This window comes from Nannobrachium achirus (assembly GCF_963921795.1).
Source record: "Nannobrachium achirus genome assembly, chromosome: 1".
Taxonomy (NCBI): domain Eukaryota; kingdom Metazoa; phylum Chordata; class Actinopteri; order Myctophiformes; family Myctophidae; genus Nannobrachium; species Nannobrachium achirus.
Window position 1 is genome coordinate 52,685,639 of NC_137810.1, and position 21,809 is coordinate 52,707,447.

General features: G+C 36.7%; 1 protein-coding gene across 3 annotated transcripts; it reads left to right on the top strand.

Moving 5' to 3' along the window:
* Window positions 1–863: 863 nt before the first annotated feature.
* Window positions 864–19,974, top strand: mbd3b (methyl-CpG binding domain protein 3b). 3 transcript variants are annotated; one of them, XM_080720934.1, is made up of 8 exons: window positions 11,568–11,791; window positions 13,287–13,364; window positions 14,465–14,624; window positions 15,531–15,668; window positions 16,121–16,211; window positions 17,162–17,339; window positions 17,842–18,000; window positions 18,625–19,974. In XM_080720934.1, the coding sequence occupies exons 1-7, from the start codon at window positions 11,682–11,684 to the stop codon at window positions 17,993–17,995; spliced, it is 909 nt and encodes a 302-aa protein (XP_080577060.1). In that variant the 5' UTR covers window positions 11,568–11,681; the 3' UTR covers window positions 17,996–18,000; window positions 18,625–19,974. The 3 variants fall into 3 exon arrangements, with proteins under 3 accessions (XP_080577062.1, XP_080577060.1, XP_080577061.1); XM_080720936.1 differs by lacking the exons at window positions 11,568–11,791; window positions 13,287–13,364 and adding an exon at window positions 864–953; XM_080720935.1 differs by lacking the exon at window positions 13,287–13,364.
* Window positions 19,975–21,809: the final 1,835 nt, after the last annotated feature.

Here is a 21,809-nt window from a genome sequence, read left to right on the forward strand (position 1 = left end):
TCAGATTGATTGTTTCCTGACTTTGTATCTAGAGTCACAAACAAGAGAGGGAATTGCTTTACAATATTTCAAACGACTATTTATGTTCATTTGTTGCTCCTGAAGGAGCTGTGTCTGTCTACTACAGGACCTGGATTTGTGGATGAGAGCTTACTACTCCATGCTGGCTGAAGAGCGATCCCCTGACCCACCAATCTGTCAATCAAAGCGGACTCATTAGGAAGTTGCACTATCAGGGGCTCTTGTGGAGGTTAATCATTTGGTCCAAGGAGGACAAATGACCAAAGTTCGCTTCAGACGCCAGTATTTTGCCACCTGATTGTAACTTTAGTCATTGTCTGTAATATGTATGAATGCTGTTTTGTTGTCTTTCTGTTATTTAACGTGAACAAATATTTTGGCTTTCTGTGCGACAGAGTATTTTAAATGTTGCCAAATGTTCAATAATTGTGCAGGGCGGAAGGTTTCCATTGTATTGTGTGATTTTGCTTCAATGCTATATTTTCTGAAATAAAATCTACAAGGTATGAACAAGAACATGTCTTGGTTCTTTTGTGTTCCTTTTTGTTATATTTTGCGTGGGAACATGTCTGACAATGCAGCCTAGACCTAGGATTTATTCTAATTTTAATTAATCAGTACTGTATAAGGAATGTGTTTTAAGTATAAATGAGTTATTATGTGATGGGTTATGTATGGGATTATGGACATTCCTGTCGCATACCTCATCGCAATTACATAAAAAAAAAAAAAAAGATTAATTATTCCTCTAAAATGATGAGCTAGTTTCCGGGAGAAAATCTGTCCATTTTATCAGGCTACGAATTGTGCGTGGATAATGTCTTGCATTTCTCCCATCGAAGGGGGAGGGGACTGAAAGAGGAGAGGGGAGAAGGGATTTAACAGCGAAAGGGAGAAAACCCAGATAGTATCTTCAAGATGGATAAAAACGAGTAAGTATATCTAAAGGATAATGCCATGGACACACCGCGATTTCGATTATTTACGCTTTTAATGCGTAATGTGTCGTGTTCATAATGCATTTTGATGAGGTATGTTTATCATCGATTAGGTATAGGCGTTCGGTGGTCTCGGATTTGCAAATAGAAATGCTATGCAATGTCTTACAGATTGTAAAAATTTGTTACGGATTGTACCGTTGGCGTCACGGTGAAATAATGACCTTGTTATGGATGCTTAAAACTTGAAAGCGACGCAAAGGTACAAATCATGCACACAATGTCACATTTGTCTACTTCTTCGTTTTTTGGGCATTAAATGGCGTTTAATTGCTTTTCTGCAGCATATTTTCCCAAATGGGGTACAAAGATTCAGTAAATGCACGTCACCCTTTAAAATGTCTGCATTTGATGATCGACAAGGCCTACTTTGTTCATTCATAAAAAAAAAGAACCCCGGCTCCAAGTCTGAATGACAAGGGTACATTGTCGTGAAATGCTTCTCCAATTTCACGTAGCCTACGTGAAACTTTCAAATATTGTAAAGCTATTCGGTTTGAGCGACACATTATCGCCGGGGTTTTATTTGTCCTGCTGCAAATGTTTTGTTTCTCACACGTGACGTAACGGTTATGTTTCGCTTGTACCGTCTTTTTTAAATGCATTTTTGTTTATTAGTGCATATCAATTTTGGGTTTCGTCGCAAGCTAATGTTACTGTAGACAGTACAGGTGTTTCACAAACACCGGTGTCCTATCGCATTCTGTAACTCCAGAGGTCGCCAGTTTGCAATTGCGGCAAATTCATTATGTAGGCCTACTATGCATGGGCTTAATAATTTTATATTAATAATTTTGATTTATGTATTGCAGTTGAAAACAGATGACAGATTCTGATGGCACTTGTGAAAAATAGTGTAATGTTATTGCTGGGTCAGGTTCAGGTTTTGTTTTTGATTTTTTTACAGGAAATGTGCTAATTTTACTCATCTTTTCCCAGATTAGTCCATTTATATTTAAACACGTTGGTGGACCAGTGACCACCGACTAAAGCAGTGGTTCCCAAATTAACCTTTTGCCCTGGACCCAAACTAGTGAAAACTATTTTCACTACTTGTCAAACATTTGTTTTATAAAATATGGAATTTCTTATACGTTTCATAATGAAAATACTTAGAAAATAAGTGAAAATGTTTTTTAAATAATAATAATTAAAAACATAATGTAGGAGGAAACCAAAAGACCCTTAAAGAATTGTCCGCCACCCACACAAATGGGTCCCGACCATAGAGTATATAGGTCCCGACCCAGTGTTTGGGAACCAAGTGGTCTAAATGGTAAAAACAGAGACCGACGGCACTCGACGGGCCACCAATTTGAGTGCTACACCCACCGTCCTGCTACTGCGGTCACGCCATCTACTCTTCAGGAAAAGCTGGTCGCGCTATCCTCACTTCAAAATATGGTGCGCTTCTACACGGCTGTTTACGGTTTGACAAGGGGATGGTGCGTTCAAGGCGAGCTGGTACATTAGAATTTCTAGACTTTCGAGACCAAGGGTGTATAAAATATGGAACTACATACTATTCAATCAACAGATGCTTTAAATTAGACCCCCCCCCCCACGTAGTGATGTCAGTAGCTCATATACTGAATGAATACGATGCATAGTAGTGATGTCTGTAGCTCATACTGAATGAATATGATGTATAGAATAGTGATGTCTGTAGCTCATACACTGAATGAATATGATGTATAGAGTAGTGATGTCTGTAGCTCATATACTGAATGAATATGATGTAGTGATGTCTGTAGCTCATATACTGAATGAATATGATGCATAGAGTAGTGATGTCTGTAGCTCATATACTGAATGAATATGATGCATAGAGTAGTGATGTCTGTAGCTCATATACTGAATGAATATGATGCATAGAGTAGTGATGTCTGTAGCTCATATACTGAATGAATATGATGTCGTGATGTATGTAGCTCATATACTGAATGAATATGATGCATAGAGTAGTGATGTCTGTAGCTCATATACTGAATGAATATGATGCATAGAGTAGTGATGTCTGTAGCTCATATACTGAATGAATATGATGCATAGAGTAGTGATGTTTGTAGCTCATATACTGAATGAATATGATGCATAGAGTAGTGATGTCTGTAGCTCATATACTGAATGGATATGATGGCATAGAGTAGTGATGTCTGTAGCTCATATACTGAGCTCATATACTGAATGAATATGATGTATATAGTAGTGATTTCTGTAGCTCATATACTGAATGAATATGATGTATAGAGTAGTGATGTCTGTAGCTCATACACTGAATGAATATGATGTATAGAGTAGTGATGTCTGTAGCTCATATACTGAATGAATATGATGTATAGTGATGTATGTAGCTCATATACTGAATGAATATGATGCATAGAGTAGTGATGTCTGTAGATCATATACTGAATGAATATGATGCTTAGAGTATTGATGTCTGTAGCTCATATACTGAATGAATATGATGTATATAGTAGTGATGTCTGTAGCTCATATACTGAATGAATATGATGTATAGAGTAGTGATGTCTGTAGCTCATATACTGAATGAATATGATGTAGTGATGTCTGTAGCTCATATACTGAATGAATATGATGTATAGTGATGTCTGTAGCTCATATACTGAATGAATATGATGTATAGAGTAGTGATGTCTGTAGCTCAAATACTGAATGAATATGATGTATAGAGTAGTGATGTCTGTAGCTCATATACTGAATGAATATGATGTATAGTGATGTCTGTAGCTCATATACTGAATGAATATAATGTATAGAGTACTGATGTCTGTAGCTCATATACTGAATGAATATGATGATGTTCCTAAGTACCTCTAAAAAATATTCCCAAACTTTTTTACTGTGCCAATAATTTATAATAAATTCTACAAATATTACCATAATCCATTCGCTATACTGCAAAAAGTATAAAATCTGATAAAAATTAAGAAGATTTGTTACCATAAAACAACTATGTCACCTTATTCATGATGTACCTAAGTACCTCTAAAAATATTCCTGACCTGTTTTACTGTGCCAATAATTTATAATAAATTCTACAAATATTACCATAATCCATTCGCTATACTGCAAAAAGTATAAAATCTGATAAAAATTAAGAAGATTTGTTACCATAAAACAACTATGTCACCTTGTTCATGATGTACCTAAGTACCTCTAAAAATATTCCTGACCTGTTTTACTGTGCCAATAATTTATAATAAATTCGACAAATATTACCATAATCCATCCGCTATAGAGCAAAAAGTATAAAATCAGATAAAAATCAAAAAGATTTGTTACCATAAACCAACTCTGTCACTTTGTTCATGATGTTCCTAAGTACCTCTAAAAAATATTCCCAACCTTTTTTACTGTGCCAATAATTTATAATAAATTCGACAAATATTACCATAATCCATCCGCTATAGAGCAAAAAGTATAAAATCAGATAAAAATCAAAAAGATTTGTTACCATAAAACAACTATGTCACCTTGTTCATGATGTTCCTAAGTACCTCTAAAAAATATTCCCAAAGTGTTTTACTGTGCCAATAATTTATAATAAATTCGACAAATATTACCATAAACCTTCGCTATACAGCTAAAAGTATAAAATCTGATAAAAATCAAAAAGATTTGTTACCATAAAACAACTATGTCACCTTGTTCATGATGTTCCTAAGTACCTCTAAAAAATATTCCCAACCTTTTTTACTGTGCCAATAATTTATAATAAATTTGACAAATATTACCATAATCCATCCGCTATAGAGCAAAAAGTATAAAATCTGATAAAAATCAAAAAGATTTGTTACCATAAAACAACTATGTCACCTTGTTCATGATGTTCCTAAGTACCTCTAAAAAATATTCCCAACCTTTTTTACTGTGCCAATAATTTATAATAAATTCGACAAATATTACCATAATCCATCCGCTATAGAGCAAAAAGTATAAAATCAGATAAAAATCAAAAAGATTTGTTACCATAAAACAACTCTGTCACCTTGTTCATGATGTTCCTAAGTACCTCTAAAAAATATTCCCAAACTTTTTTACTGTGCCAATAATTTATAATAAATTCGACAAATATTACCATAATCCATCCGCTATAGAGCAAAAAGTATAAAATCAGATAAAAATCAAAAAGATTTGTTACCATAAAACAACTCTGTCACCTTGTTCATGATGTTCCTAAGTACCTCTAAAAAATATTCCCAAACTTTTTTACTGTGCCAATAATTTATAATAAATTCGACAAATATTACCATAATCCATCCGCTATAGAGCAAAAAGTATAAAATCAGATAAAAATCAAAAAGATTTGTTACCATAAACCAACTCTGTCACCTTGTTCATGATGTTCCTGAGTACCTCTAAAAAATATTCCCAAACTTTTTTACTGTGCTAATAATTTATAATAAATTCGACAAATATTACCATAATCCATCCGCTATAGAGCAAAAAGTATAAAATCAGATAAAAATCAAAAAGATTTGTTACCATAAATCAACTCTGTCACCTTGTTCATGATGTTCCTAAGTACCTCTAAAAATATTCCTGACCTGTTTTACTGTGCCAATAATTTATAATAAATTCGACAAATATTACCATAATCCATCCGCTATAGAGCAAAAAGTATAAAATCAGATAAAAATCAAAAAGATTTGTTACCATAAACCAACTCTGTCACCTTGTTCATGATGTTCCTAAGTACCTCTAAAAAATATTCCCAAACTTTTTTACTGTGCCAATAATTTATAATAAATTCGACAAATATTACCATAATCCATCCGCTATAGAGCTAAAAGTATAAAATCAGATAAAAATCAAAAAGATTTGTTACCATAAACCAACTCTGTCACCTTGTTCATGATGTTCCTAAGTACCTCTAAAAAATATTCCCAAACTTTTTTACTGTGCCAATAATTTATAATAAATTCGACAAATATTACCATAAACCTTCGCTATACAGCTAAAAGTATAAAATCAGATAAAAATCAAAAAGATTTGTTACCATAAACCAACTCTGTCACCTTGTTCATGATGTTCCTGAGTACCTCTAAAAAATATTCCCAAACTTTTTTACTGTGCCAATAATTTATAATAAATTCGACAAATATTACCATAATCCATCCGCTATAGAGCTAAAAGTATAAAATCAGATAAAAATCAAAAAGATTTGTTACCATAAACCAACTCTGTCACCTTGTTCATGATGTTCCTGAGTTTGGGAAAAATATTCCCAAACTTTTTTACTGTGCCAATAATTTATAATAAATTCGACAAATATTACCATAATCCATCCGCTATAGAGCAAAAAGTATAAAATCAGATAAAAATCAAAAAGATTTGTTACCATAAACCAACTCTGTCACCTTGTTCATGATGTTCCTGAGTACCTCTAAAAAATATTCCCAAACTTTTTTACTGTGCCAATAATTTATAATAAATTCGACAAATATTACCATAATCCATTCGCTATACAGCAAATAGTATAAAATCAGATAAAAATTAAGAAGTTTGTTACCATAAAACAACTATGTCACCTTGTTCATGATATACCTAAGTACCTCTAAAAATATTCCCAACCTGTTTTACAGTGCCAATAATTTATAATAAATTCGACAAATAATACCATCCATTCGCTATAAAGCAAATAGTATAAAATCAGATAAAAATTAAGAAGTTTGTTACAATAAAACAACTATGTCACCTTGTTCATGATGTACCTAAGTAACTCTAAAAATATTCCCAACCTGTTTTAAAGTGCCAATAATTTATAATAAATTCGACAAATATTACCATAATCCATTCGCTATAGAGCAAAAAGTCTAAAATCTCATAAAAATTAAGATTTGTTACCATAAAAACACTATATCACCTTGTTCATGATTTACCTAAGTACCTCTGAAAATATTCACAACCTGATTTACTGTGCCAATAATTTATAATAAATTCTACAAATATTACCGTAAAGCCATTCATTATAATGTAATCACAGCAAAATAAAGAAAAGCTGTTAACAAAATACTAATAAATCCTCTGGTTCATGAAGTACATGAGTACCAATGAAAACATTCCCAACCTGTTTGACTGTGTCAACAATTTTTAAATAAATTCAACAAATATTATAGTGACCCATTCGCTATTAAGCAAAAAATAACATCTGAGGAAAAAATGAAAGCTCTTATCAAAAAGGAAACGGACATAAGTACCTGTACATAATATTCACCAGCTGTTTAACAGTAGCAATTTTGCTGAATAAAATCTAGAACATTACAGTAACCTATTTGTTATAATTTAGAACAAAAGGTCATACACACAGTGTCATACTAAGGCAGAAAAAAACACAAATTAGGCCGAGCAAGGATTAGAATAACACATTTTAATTGCTCTTACAGATTTTGCCCAAAAATCACGCAAACCGGTACACAGTATCAGTTTTTATAGTTTTTGCTGTATAGCAAAGGTTTATGGTAATATTTGTCGAATTTATTATAAATTATTGGCACAGTAAAACAGTTTGGGAATATTTTTTAGAGGTACTTAGGAACATCATGAACAAGGTGACATAGTTGTTTTATGGTAACAAATCTTCTTAATTTTTATCAGTTTTTATAGTTTTTGCTGTATAGCAAAGGTTTATGGTAATATTTGTCGAATTTATTATAAATTATTGACACAGTAAAACAGTTTGGGAATATTTTTTAGAGGTACTTAGAGACATCATGAACAAGGTGACATAGTTGTTTTATGGTAACAAATCTTCTTAATTTTTATCAGATTTTATACTTTTAGCTGTATAGCGAAGGTTTATGGTAATATTTGTCGAATTTATTATAAATTATTGGCACAGTAAAAAAGTTTGGGAATATTTTTTAGAGGTACTTAGGAACATCATGAACAAGGTGACAGAGTTGTTTTATGGTAACAAATCTTTTTGATTTTTATCTGATTTTATACTTTTTGCTCTATAGCGGATGGATTATGGTAATATTTGTCGAATTTATTATAAATTATTGGCACAGTAAAAAAGGTTGGGAATATTTTTTAGAGGTACTTAGGAACATCATGAACAAGGTGACATAGTTGTTTTATGGTAACAAATCTTTTTGATTTTTATCAGATTTTATACTTTTTGCTCTATAGCGGATGGATTATGGTAATATTTGTCAAATTTATTATAAATTATTGGCACAGTAAAAAAGGTTGGGAATATTTTTTAGAGGTACTTAGGAACATCATGAACAAGGTGACATAGTTGTTTTATGGTAACAAATCTTTTTGATTTTTATCAGATTTTATACTTTTAGCTGTATAGCGAAGGTTTATGGTAATATTTGTCGAATTTATTATAAATTATTGGCACAGTAAAACACTTTGGGAATATTTTTTAGAGGTACTTAGGAACATCATGAACAAGGTGACATAGTTGTTTTATGGTAACAAATCTTTTTGATTTTTATCTGATTTTATACTTTTTGCTCTATAGCGGATGGATTATGGTAATATTTGTCGAATTTATTATAAATTATTGGCACAGTAAAAAAGGTTGGGAATATTTTTTAGAGGTACTTAGGAACATCATGAACAAAGTGACAGAGTTGGTTTATGGTAACAAATCTTTTTGATTTTTATCTGATTTTATACTTTTTGCTCTATAGCGGATGGATTATGGTAATATTTGTCGAATTTATTATAAATTATTGGCACAGTAAAACAGGTCAGGAATATTTTTAGAGGTACTTAGGTACATCATGAACAAGGTGACATAGTTGTTTTATGGTAACAAATCTTCTTAATTTTTATCAGATTTTATACTTTTTGCAGTATAGCGAATGGATTATGGTAATATTTGTAGAATTTATTATAAATTATTGGCACAGTAAAACAGGTCAGGAATATTTTTAGAGGTACTTAGGTACATCATGAATAAGGTGACATAGTTGTTTTATGGTAACAAATCTTCTTAATTTTTATCAGATTTTATACTTTTTGCAGTATAGCGAATGGATTATGGTAATATTTGTAGAATTTATTATAAATTATTGGCACAGTAAAAAAGTTTGGGAATATTTTTTAGAGGTACTTAGGAACATCATCATATTCATTCAGTATATGAGCTACAGACATCAGTACTCTATACATTATATTCATTCAGTATATGAGCTACAGACATCACTATACATCATATTCATTCAGTATATGAGCTACAGACATCACTACTCTATACATCATATTCATTCAGTATTTGAGCTACAGACATCACTACTCTATACATCATATTCATTCAGTATATGAGCTACAGACATCACTATACATCATATTCATTCAGTATATGAGCTACAGACATCACTACATCATATTCATTCAGTATATGAGCTACAGACATCACTACTCTATACATCATATTCATTCAGTATATGAGCTACAGACATCACTACTATATACATCATATTCATTCAGTATATGAGCTACAGACATCAATACTCTAAGCATCATATTCATTCAGTATATGATCTACAGACATCACTACTCTATGCATCATATTCATTCAGTATATGAGCTACATACATCACTATACATCATATTCATTCAGTATATGAGCTACAGACATCACTACTCTATACATCATATTCATTCAGTGTATGAGCTACAGACATCACTACTCTATACATCATATTCATTCAGTATATGAGCTACAGAAATCACTACTATATACATCATATTCATTCAGTATATGAGCTCAGTATATGAGCTACAGACATCACTACTCTATGCCATCATATCCATTCAGTATATGAGCTACAGACATCACTACTCTATGCATCATATTCATTCAGTATATGAGCTACAAACATCACTACTCTATGCATCATATTCATTCAGTATATGAGCTGCAGACATCACTACTCTATGCATCATATTCATTCAGTATATGAGCTACAGACATCACTACTCTATGCATCATATTCATTCAGTATATGAGCTACATACATCACGACATCATATTCATTCAGTATATGAGCTACAGACATCACTACTCTATGCATCATATTCATTCAGTATATGAGCTACAGACATCACTACTCTATGCATCATATTCATTCAGTATATGAGCTACAGACATCACTACTCTATGCATCATATTCATTCAGTATATGAGCTACAGACATCACTACATCATATTCATTCAGTATATGAGCTACAGACATCACTACTCTATACATCATATTCATTCAGTGTATGAGCTACAGACATCACTATTCTATACATCATATTCATTCAGTATGAGCTACAGACATCACTACTATGCATCGTATTCATTCAGTATATGAGCTACTGACATCACTACGTGGGGGGGGGGTCTAATTTAAAGCATCTGTTGATTGAATAGTATGTAGTTCCATATTTTATACACCCTTGGTCTCGAAAGTCTAGAAATTCTAATGTACCAGCTCGCCTTGAACGCACCATCCCCTTGTCAAACCGTAAACAGCCGTGTAGAAGCGCAACATATTTTGAAGTGAGGATAGCGCGACCAGCTTTTCCTGAAGAGTAGATGGCGTGACCGCAGTGTCCTGCTGTGTTTTATTTGCGGCTCTAGACCTCGTTGTCCCGGCGAGTCACACCAGTCACACCACACACACACACACACACACACACACACACACACACACACACACACACACACACACACACACACACACACACACAGGTTGTGGAAAGTACTCAGATTTTAAGTAAAAGTATCAATACAATACTGCAATATAGAAATACTCGGCTACAAGTAAAAGTCTGGAATTCAAAATGTACAAAATTACCTTAAATGCACTTAAGTACAAACAGTAAAAGTACAAAATAGCAGATTTACAAGCTGCCTGCAACACGCTATGAGCTTGTATATCGGCTATTTCAAATAGCCTAGGTATAAAATAGGGCTAAAGAAGTGGTTTATGTATGTTTTATAATTATAATGTAATATCTGCAAAGTAACTAAATAGTATGCTAACTAAAGTTCTCAAATAAATGTAGTGGAGTAAAAAAAAAATACAATAGGATATTTGGATCCGAGATGTAGTTGTAGTAGAAGTAAAAGCATTGGAAAATGGAAATACTCAAGTAAAGTACAAATACCTCAAAATTGTGCTTAAGTACAGTTAGAGTACTTGGGTAAATGTACTAGTTACTTTCCACCACTGCAGGCGGGTAGTGATGCGGCCGCGGCGGCCACGGCGGAGCGATATGCCTGACGACAAAGAGATGTGATGATGCCGTTGGGCAGCGAGATCTCATTACCAGACTGGGATCAAGTTGCTTTGCGAGTCTACGTGATCCGGTCTGGGTCTATACCGGATACGGAAACGTTTCTCGGCGTGTATGTGTTCGTGCAAATAACCGGATACAGGAGGCGGGCTTTAGACCGGATCACACGGGTTGATTCGCAATGGAAACCCCAGGCTTCCCACGGGTGCGGAAAGCCTGGCGAAGCGAGGTTATCTCATTACAGACAGCGCGTGTAAATGTGTTAGCCTTGTAATGGTGTGAAAAAAACACAAACAAAAGAGCGTTTTCACTCAAAAGAGAGAAAAAAAGTCTAGTCGCCGGGCACTTTAAAGTGGATTTATATAGGCTAACTCGCGTCGCGTAGAAATGGAGAAGAAAAGGTGGGATTGCACTGCTCTCCCCAAGGGCTGGAAAATGGAAGAAGTGACCAGAAAGTCGGGTTTGTCCGCTGGAAAAAGCGACGTGTATTATTTTAGGTACTGGAATGAAACCACACGGTTGTTACTTCATTCAAGTGGAGCCACGAGGGCTCCGAGTTTGGGAGGCAAAACAGTAGAAACGAGCCTAAAGTTTGGAACGTCTGTTTGGGGCGTCTGTTTGAACTAGGCCAGTTCCAGGCCAACTTGCACACACTGTTGTTGGGATAAGGAGCTTGCAGTGGTGGTAAAGTACTCTCATGTTTTACTTGAAGTAATGGTATCAATACTGCAATGTAGAAACACTCTGCTACAAGTAAAAGTCCGGGAATTAAACATTTACTTGGGTAAAAAAAAGTATTGCTATCAAAATGCTCATTATGCAGAATGTCCTATTTCACAAGTTTTCAAATGTATAAAAAAAAGTTATTTAAAAAATATTTGAAAATTGCCAGATCTATAAACTCACTCTATAAGCTTTGCATCGCGAGCTTGTAGATCAGCTATTTTCAATGTAGGCCTATAGGATAGGGCTGAAGTGGTTAATGTACGATTTGTAATACTAATCTAAATCTACCAAGTATCTAGTAGCTAAAGTTTTCAAATAACTGTAGTGGAGTAATTTAAAAGTACAATATTTGTCTCTGAGATGTAGTGAAGTAGAAGTAAAAGTATTGGAAATACTCAAGTAAAGTACAAATACCTCAAATTTGTACTTAAATGCAGTACTTAAGTAAATATACTTAGTTACTTTCCACCACTGGGTGCTTGCTTGTGTCTCACCCAGCCATGTAGCCTGGTTGTACGTAACTCTTGGTGACTGGGCCATTTGGTTACCATTGTTACACTGGAGTTAACAAATTAATGCATTAACACAGGGGTTTACTGTAGTAGTAGAAATAGCAGCTACTGCCAAATAGTAGTTGACAGTACTACTTAGCAGTGGGGTAAAGTAACTAATTACATTTACTTAACTACTGTGCTTCAGCACAATTTAGTATTTCCAATTTTCAGTACTTAAGTTTTACTTCTACTCTACAATTATTTGAAAACTTTAGTTACTAGTTACTTTGAAGATTTTGGTTATTACAAAACATACATTAACCACTTCAGCCCTATATACTATACAATATTTCGGCCATTTGAAAATAGCCGATCTACAAGCTCACAATGAGTCTCATTGTGAGCTTGCAGATCTGCTATTTTCAAAAGATTTTTATATATTTGAAAACATGAAACGGGACATTCTGCAATGTAATGAGCACTTTCTACTTTTTAATATACTTTTGTACTTTTACTCAAGTAAATTTTGAATTCCGGACTTCTCCGACTTGTAACAGAGTATTTCTATATTGCAGTATTGATACTTTTGCTTAAGTACAAACATGTAAATACTTTCCCCACCGCTGCTACTTGGTAGTGCTAACGTTACTTTAGTCCAAGCCTGTGTCGAGGCCTTGTGAAAGCCTCGAGTCTCTCTGGTCCTAAATAATGTAAACAATTTCCCATTATAAGTGAACCAACAACGAACGTCAGATTTGTTTCCATTTAGCAGAGGAGAAGAACAAGATGATCAGGAACAGAGGCGAGGAGAGAGGGGGGAGGCTCAGGCGGGTCGTTTGTATAGTTTGTGGTAGGCTACTGTACCCTCATCCTACTGGTGTTTTACTGTTTTTACTGTGCTGTGTGATGTAAAGTTACATGTGCATGAATTACTAGCACGTTGTTGCAGCAGTCGTTTGTTTCTTCTACTCATTTTGCAGAATCGTTGCTCCTGAAAAGTGAAGTCACACAATGTTTCCACCTCCGAAACATTTGTGTTTAAACGGAATCGTTTACACACGGTTTACCAACATTGTTCCATTCTGTATCTTAATGGTTATCATTTTTTTGTCCATGACATGTACATTGTTGAGTTTGTAAGAAAAAGTAACACTTTTCTTTTTGTTTTGAATGTGATGTTAACAGGCCTACAATCCTTAGGTGGCACATTCATCAGCATCCACTCACTGTTGTCACAAAGATGACGTTGATTCATGAACTCATTGCGATATGGATGATGTGGTGGTGTGTGTTCATGATTTGCTTTTGAATGGTTGCATGTCAAGGTTCCTTACTTCTGTCTGCAGTGCTTTTGTACCATGTTGATGTGTGGCCTGTCTGTGTTTGTGTGCAGGACTCTTCTATTTGACTGTATGATGATGATGTCAGCGGTTCTCAACAATTTCTGTGACCAGGGCCCACTTGAAAGTGTTTGCCGCCCACCCCTCTGACCACTTAAACTGCGTGTTAAGTCAGTTGTCAGATGGGTGGGCTGCATGCAACTCCAGAGCTTGTTTATTTTCATGCTCAATCATTTGATTGTGTTCCGGCTTAGATCAACAGAACTCGTTTATCTTATCTATCGGTATTAAATCACGTTTCTCAAGGTTTAAAAGAAAGAAACACAGTGGAAGAAATAACAAGTAAACTCACTCTTGTCTTTCTGAATGTGGCCCATTTTTTTTTTTTGGGTAAAATATTAATGTTATATTATCATTATAAATCTTGTGTTTTGCCTATTAATTCGAGGCCCACTTGCAATATCCTCACTTACGCCCCACCAGTGGTCCCTGGTGACACAGATTGGGAATCGCTGCTTTTTGTCATGTCATGTGCATCTCCCATCTGTGGTTGACTTCTTACAGACGGATGTATTCAGTGTTGTGTCATTTCTCTCTCTCCTCCTCCTAGCCCCTCTGGGAAGAAGTTCCGGAGTAAACCTCAACTGGCCCGTTACCTCGGTAACCAGATGGACCTCAGCTCCTTTGATTTCCGGACAGGGAAGATGCTGATGAGTAAACTGAACAAGAATCGCCAGAGATTGCGCTATGACAACAACAACCAGAACAAGGTGAGGTGAAATGTTATTCCTAGAGGTCAGGACGGCCTTTGAAAAAATATAAACTATGAATGACTGAAAACATCATCTTCGACAGCATTGGTCAGTAATGTTATTTCACAGTGAAACCCTCTTGTGGCACATGGCATTTGTGTCTATCAAACGTAGATAGATAGACAGACCTTTATTGATCTTACGGGTGAAATTCAGTTGTCAAAGGTAGTAAGGTTGTTAATTATAAACAAGGCAAATATAGAACAAAGGAGATGGAGCTACGGATAGCAACAAGATATTTATAGTAATTATAAAAGATGTACAGTATCTGTTTAGTATCAGTCCAGTATTGTCATGTAAATGGTTGTTGAAAACCACAACCCCCAAAGACCAATTTTAAAAACATGATCAATACAATATCATATACAGCATCAGTACGTCATCTGAATAAGCTGAAGTTTATTCAAAGTTTATTCAGAACAAGTTAAATTCAAAATATATAATTGCACAATGTAGATGCTGTGCAAGATCATATTCCCAGAGCAGATTGAAAGGTCAGAGTAAAATGAAAGAAAACCTAAATGTACAGCTATGAGTCCTGAACATTCCTTACTATATTGTTCTTTCTGGCCTCAGACTTGTTGGAATGTCTTGAGGTCAGTCCACGTTCCTCTGCTTACTAGTGACATAGACCCAAACAGTGTGATTAACTGTGTCTGGGATATTTGACAAAATCTCAGTGACTATGACAGCTCGCTCGAGAGAAGCTTCTGAAAGAATGTTCATACATACAGGTGTGCATATAGTTAGTTTGTAACAACGTTTACCGACGTTTACACTGTACCTACAGCGACTGCTCTGTCTGTCTCTCTCTCTCCTGCCTGTCTTCACCTTCTGTGTGCACATGTGTTTTATGTTTTAAAGGGTAAGCCTGACCTGAATACATCGCTTCCAGTCAGACAAACTGCGTCCATCTTTAAGCAACCTGTTACCAAGGTTACCAACCACCCCAGTAACAAAGTGAAGACAGATCCTCAGAAGGCAGTGGATCAGCCCCGACAGGTATCACCCTTATCCTATTAATACTAGTATGAACAACAAAGGCATTAAGAAGATTACGTTTTCAACAACAAAAACAAAAACGCATCAATATATTATCAATAATTGTAATTTATAATCATGATTAACCCACTTGGCAGATTCTAAAAAAATCTTAATCCTAACAGTTTTCTGAATCTAAAAATATTTTGTTCCGGGGACCCCCAGAAACAAAGATTTTAGTTAAACGGTATGAGCTTGTAGATCTCGAATTTTTGAATAGCCAAAGTATAATTATATTGCTCAAAGTGGTTAAAATCTGTAATGAAACAGATGTTTTCACGGTTTTAATGAATTTAGAATATTAAGAAAACACTATTGGGAATATCACTTTAGCTGTAATCGCGCAGCGCCGGAAGCGACCACGATGAATTGTTGAATACTAAAAGAGAACGTGCTTTCTTTTCTGTCCACAGCTGTTCTGGGAAAAGAAGCTGGGTGGTCTGAATGCTTATGACATTGCAGAGGAGCTGGTAAAAACTATGGAGCTACCTAAGGGCCTGCAAGGTAAACCATTACCTGTTCCATGTCATTGTTCCCTTATGCCATATCAGTGTTTAGTCATGGTTTGTGTTGATATTGCATTTTCATTATCCATATAATCTCATGTGCAGGCCAGACATAAATTTGCACCTGCATATTTAAGGCATGTCAATGTAAACAGCTGGCTGTTTGAGAATTTAAGTACAGCAGCAGCACCACACATAAAGCATCTGTAATGGTGCTTGTAGATCTGCTATTTCTGACAAGCAACACCGTTGTACAACAGTACTAGTAAGACGCCTCAGGGCGACATCTGGCCAGTGATGTATATCGGACCAGTTACCCATATATGGAGACCCCTGCTACCCATATATGGAGATCTATGTACTGTATATGGAGATGTCCTGTGAGAGCCCAAACGTGCTTACTCAATTATTCGTTATGTTATGTTAAGTCCTATGATGTCTATGACATCTGACATCATATCCTTTTATGCCCATACATGGAGATCCCTGTCTTGACCATATAATGGATTCTGTTAGTGTGGTATGTGATATGGTCATTCCCATTTGAAGTCCTGTTAGATATGGGCTTAATATTGAATACATCAGGGAACTCCATATATGGGCATAAAAGGGATTCTGTTAGTGTGCCATCACAGTGAAGCCAGAGCGTGATGTCAGAGCGGCAAACCCATAGAACCACAGATACAGAGATACATACATACGGACAAGCTGTGACCGTTCACATAAGTGAAGCGTTACTCAGGCCTACATCATCATCACCAGATTCACCACAGCTACCAATGCAGATGGGTCAATGATATCTGAAAACCCGATCTGATCACTTAACAAATATAGCAAAGAACACGGCAGACTGCCGACAGTCAGTCCTAAAGATCGGATTTGCCTTGAAGTTTAAGCAAAGCCTGGGATATCACACAACCTCTCAAAACCGTCCCGCTGTGCCCTCAGGGGTCGGTCCAGGCTGCACCGATAAGACTCTTCTATCGGCCATCGCCAGTGCCCTCCACACCAGCGCGGCCCCCATCACTGGCCAGCTGTCTGCTGCCGTAGAGAAGAACCCAGGGGTGTGGCTCAACACCGCACAGCCCCTGTGCAAGGCCTTCATCGTCACAGACGAGGACATCAGGTAAACATGCAGCATCAGATTCTTCTAACGTGTGTCCAGTGTTCGAGTCAGTTGCAGGGACACATTTGAAGAAAGGTTTAAACTAATAGCTATGAAATCAGTCTTAGAAACCGGGGAAATAAAGACCTGACATTGCATCTGCTCCACACGTTTATATCGGTTTGGAGAGTCACAAAATCTCTGCAGCACTGAACAGCCGAATTAATGACGATTTGCATCAGCCCTAAGGGCTCCTTAAGTTTTGGAGGTGATGCTAACTTTTTAAAGTGGGGAGCCTTGCCATGTAAGAAGTAAGAAAGCCTTGCCATGTTCAGCCAGTTGGATTGAGCAATATCCTATATCCTAAGGGCACACACACACACACACACACACACACACACACACACACACACACACACACACACACACACACACACACACACACACACACTCACACTCACAGTATGATATATTCACAACTGTCAACTGTAACCGCTTCCTTCCTGTCTGATGTTTTGTGTAGGAAACAGGAGGAACTGGTCTATAGCGTGAGGAAGAGACTAGAGGAGGCGCTGATGGCTGATATGCTGGCTCACGTTGAGGAGGCGGCGAACGAAGGAGACGCGGCGGAGAAGGACAAGGGCAACAGTAGTGAGGAGGACATGGAGACTGTATAGCACAGGTAAGGCCTGCTTGCATTGTGTGTAGGCCTGTAAAACAAGTGGTTCTCAACCTTTTCAGGCCACAACCCCCAAAATAATCATATTTGAATTGATTAAAATATGACCTGACGAGCACTAAGAGTTGAGGCATTACATTTTGTATAACACAGTATTGTGAAAATAGCCGATCTACATGCTCACAACACCTCGCAACGCCAGGCGTTGTGAGCATGTAGATCGTCTATTTTCACCATTTCTGCCTCTAATATTTGACAATTTGGCCAATTTGGCCTATGTTTAATTTGAAAAAGTCCCTAAATTGGCACTTTAGAAATGTGCAGATACCCTCTATACACGTACACGTACATTTTATGGTGGTTTGTTTGAGTGAGAAAATTTTGCATTAACATTAAGTTAATCATCTTGGGAGTCGGGACCCCCCCAAAATAATTTGCGAACCCCCTTGGGGGTCCAGACCCACAGGTTGAGAACCACTGGTGTAAAAGATTGTCCTCGTATTATGTATTGCAAATGACATTACAATTGTATATTGTAACATGTATATTTGTATGCAAACTATACCTAATGAGGTGAGAAGTGCTAAATGGCATAACCACATCATCCTTTGTTTTTCCTCCTGTAAGGTTTTGTGATGTGCGGGTGCGTTAAACCAGCACGAACAGCTCACAATTGAACGTAAATGGTAGGATCCCCACCACACCAATCCAACCCAACCGTGACTTTATTCTCCAGCCTGCACCCACGCCCCCCCCTCCACAAGACCATTATTTACACCAGGGCAGCCTAAAGATTGGTTTTCCCCTCCCCGTCTAACTCCTTCTGGCTGGAGCTCCGTAATGCCAGCGCTCGTTGACCAACTTCGGACCGAGGTACTCTGAATCCCTATCGATAATAAAGAGAAGATTTTTAATGTTTCTTAGGACATCGAAGAAGAAGACATCAGCAATTTAAAAAAGGCAAAAAAGTTAAAGGCGTTATGTACAGTATGTGAATTCACATGTTCAATGATAAAAGTATTTTTTACTAAACAAGAAGAAATGTGAGAAAGAAAAAAAAACATTGTATGGGTTTTGCATCTTTTATGACAATCATGTCAAACCCGTACATTCTTCTGTACATGCATTCAACGTGTTCATTTGGGTGCATTTTCATTTGGGAGAAATGAAAGAATGTGTATGATTTCCATACAGACGGGTGACAAATTTAAGTAAAAAAACAACAAAGTGTCTTAGTAAGGTGTTCGGCCACATCAAGCCACTTGAATGGCATAGATTGTACACGTCTCTGGAACTCTACTGGACGGATGGAACACCATTCCAGCAAACCGTATTCCCCTAATTTAGTGTTTTGATTACAGTGGCCCAAAATCTACTATAGTTGTTCAATTGGGTTGACATCTGGTGACTGCGAAGGCCATGGCATCATTCACATCATTTTTATACTCCTTTAAAAATCATTCATTCGGTGACCTTTTGTGCCCTGTGGACGGGGTCATTGCCATCACGGAAGAGACCATTCCCATCAGGATAAAAGCATTTAATCATAGGATTTATTTATTTATTTAGAATGTTTGGTCCAGCGCCGGTTCTGTCAAGAATTGTGGCAATGTGCGTATCCTACCTCTTTTCATACAAGTGGACCATGCCTGAAAGATCTCCCCCCCCCCCCCCCCCCCCCCCCCCCGCGCTTAAAAGAGCCAGCTTCGCTGAAAGGGTCAAGCATGCAGGCCAGTACCGCTCTCATGTTGTACACCACACGTGTACTCGGAGAATATAGTGAAGACGGTGACTCTTTTCACTTTTTGCCCATCTCTGTAGACCAGGGCCTCTATGGTCTAGTGTGCACTAATCCTTGTAATGAGAGGTTGTGCACGGCAACCCTACTATAACCTCCCTCTCTGCGTTGTTGTCGACAGGCAGACTGTTCTTGCTGACACATTCTGATCATGTCTGCACTCTGCATTGACGTTCTCACCCACCTGAGTAATAGTTGCCGTTTAGCTTTTTGTTAACCCATTTAGGCCTAGAATTATTGAATGCTTTAACTATTGAAAAATAGCAGATATACAAGCTCACAGCGCGGCACCGAGTGCTGCGCTGCGAGCTTGTAGATCTGCTATTTTTGAAAAATCATCTCTGATTCTATAAGTGTCTTTTGAATCCTTCTTTTTGGAAAAACCTATGTTTCTATGTCAGCAATCTGGCCAGCCATCGTGAAAGAAAAGGTCCTTTTCGTTCTTGAGAGACTACTATGTCAGTGGTTCTCAAACTTTTTCATAAGAAGGACCCCCAAAATTATATGTATTTGGCCACGGACCCCCAACTCAAAATATTTAGTTCCAGGGACCCCCAGAAGCAAAATTTGAGATACTAACGTTCGCTTTAAAAAATACATATGTTCAAAGATTTGCACACATTTTCACAACTTTCTCAAAAATAGCAGATCTACAAGCTTGCAGCGCGGCACTCGGTGCCGCGCTGTGAGCTTGTATATCTGCTATTTTTCAATAGCTAAATAATTCTAGGCCTAAATGCATGAGCATCACAGTCGTTGAATGTGCGCTTTCTACCACAATTTCTGACCCTATATACTGATGTCTTGGCCATTGAAATCCTATTGAAACACTAGCCAGTTGGGCAGTCTGTTACTGAAGCTCCTACCCCAATGATTAGCCCTCTTATTTTTTGGATCGTCAAAATGAAGGTCAACTGAACCAGCTCAGCAATTTTTACACATGCCACAGTGCATGATGGGATGCTTGATTGTATCATGTGGTACACGTGTATGGAAGCCGTTGCATTCCATATGTTTCTCCACCTATTTATTCAGGGGTTTTATTTAACTTTTCACCCACCTGTATGTCTCGTGCTTGAATTTTACAACGCACAACCATAAATAGCTCAGCATACATTGACACTTCCAAGTAGAACAATACACAGAATCCACAAGAGTAGCCCCAGTATGAGTAGAGCTCACTCCTCAGCTTAAAGGCTGATAAGAACAGTCAGGCATAAATTGTATACATTAGTAAAGCTGACTGAGGGGCAAATTAGTATTTCCCTGAAACGTCTGCGACTCCATCGGAAGATGACAAGTACCGCTCGACTGATATTTTATTGTGTCCACCTCAAATATTCTCATTCATAGGATTATTATGTTATAACTAATGTCATCAGGCTATTCATGTTCAGTGTTGTTGACCAAAGAGGAGTCATGTTATTATTTCTTTGGAGGGGATTACGCTTTTGTTTTAGTTCTCTCCAAATCTAGTTTAGTTATTTAACTCTAAGCAATCATGTGGCCCCCTTTTTTTTTATCGGTTGAGAATGAAAGCAAATGTGATGGAGATGAGCACAGTGACGGAGAAATGACTTGTAATGTGTAACTGTTAACTGTTTTCAACACTAGTCGTCATGTATGGTAGGTGCTTGTTGTGAAACATTGCTGTTTTTTTGTCAATGGCTTGTTTCTGCTTTCAACCTCAGTCCGTAGATATTTTTTAAAAGTGTCAGTTTTACCACACATGCTGCCTCGTAGTACCAACTCCCATGGATACAATTGGTGACAATGTAAATTAAAAGTGAGATATTGTGTACATTTAATTTGTTTCGCACTGGGTTTTGAGGAGGGGTGATTTTGTATGTATTACGCCCATTTCTCAAAGCTTGGTAATGATGTTTCCAATTGAAACGGATGTCCCTATTCAATATCAGCAGGCTGATTGCTGAAATTATTAAATTGATTGTTTTACTTATTAAAATGAATCTGTATGTCAACAGCAGTGATGTTCTTTCTTCTGTGCTATGTT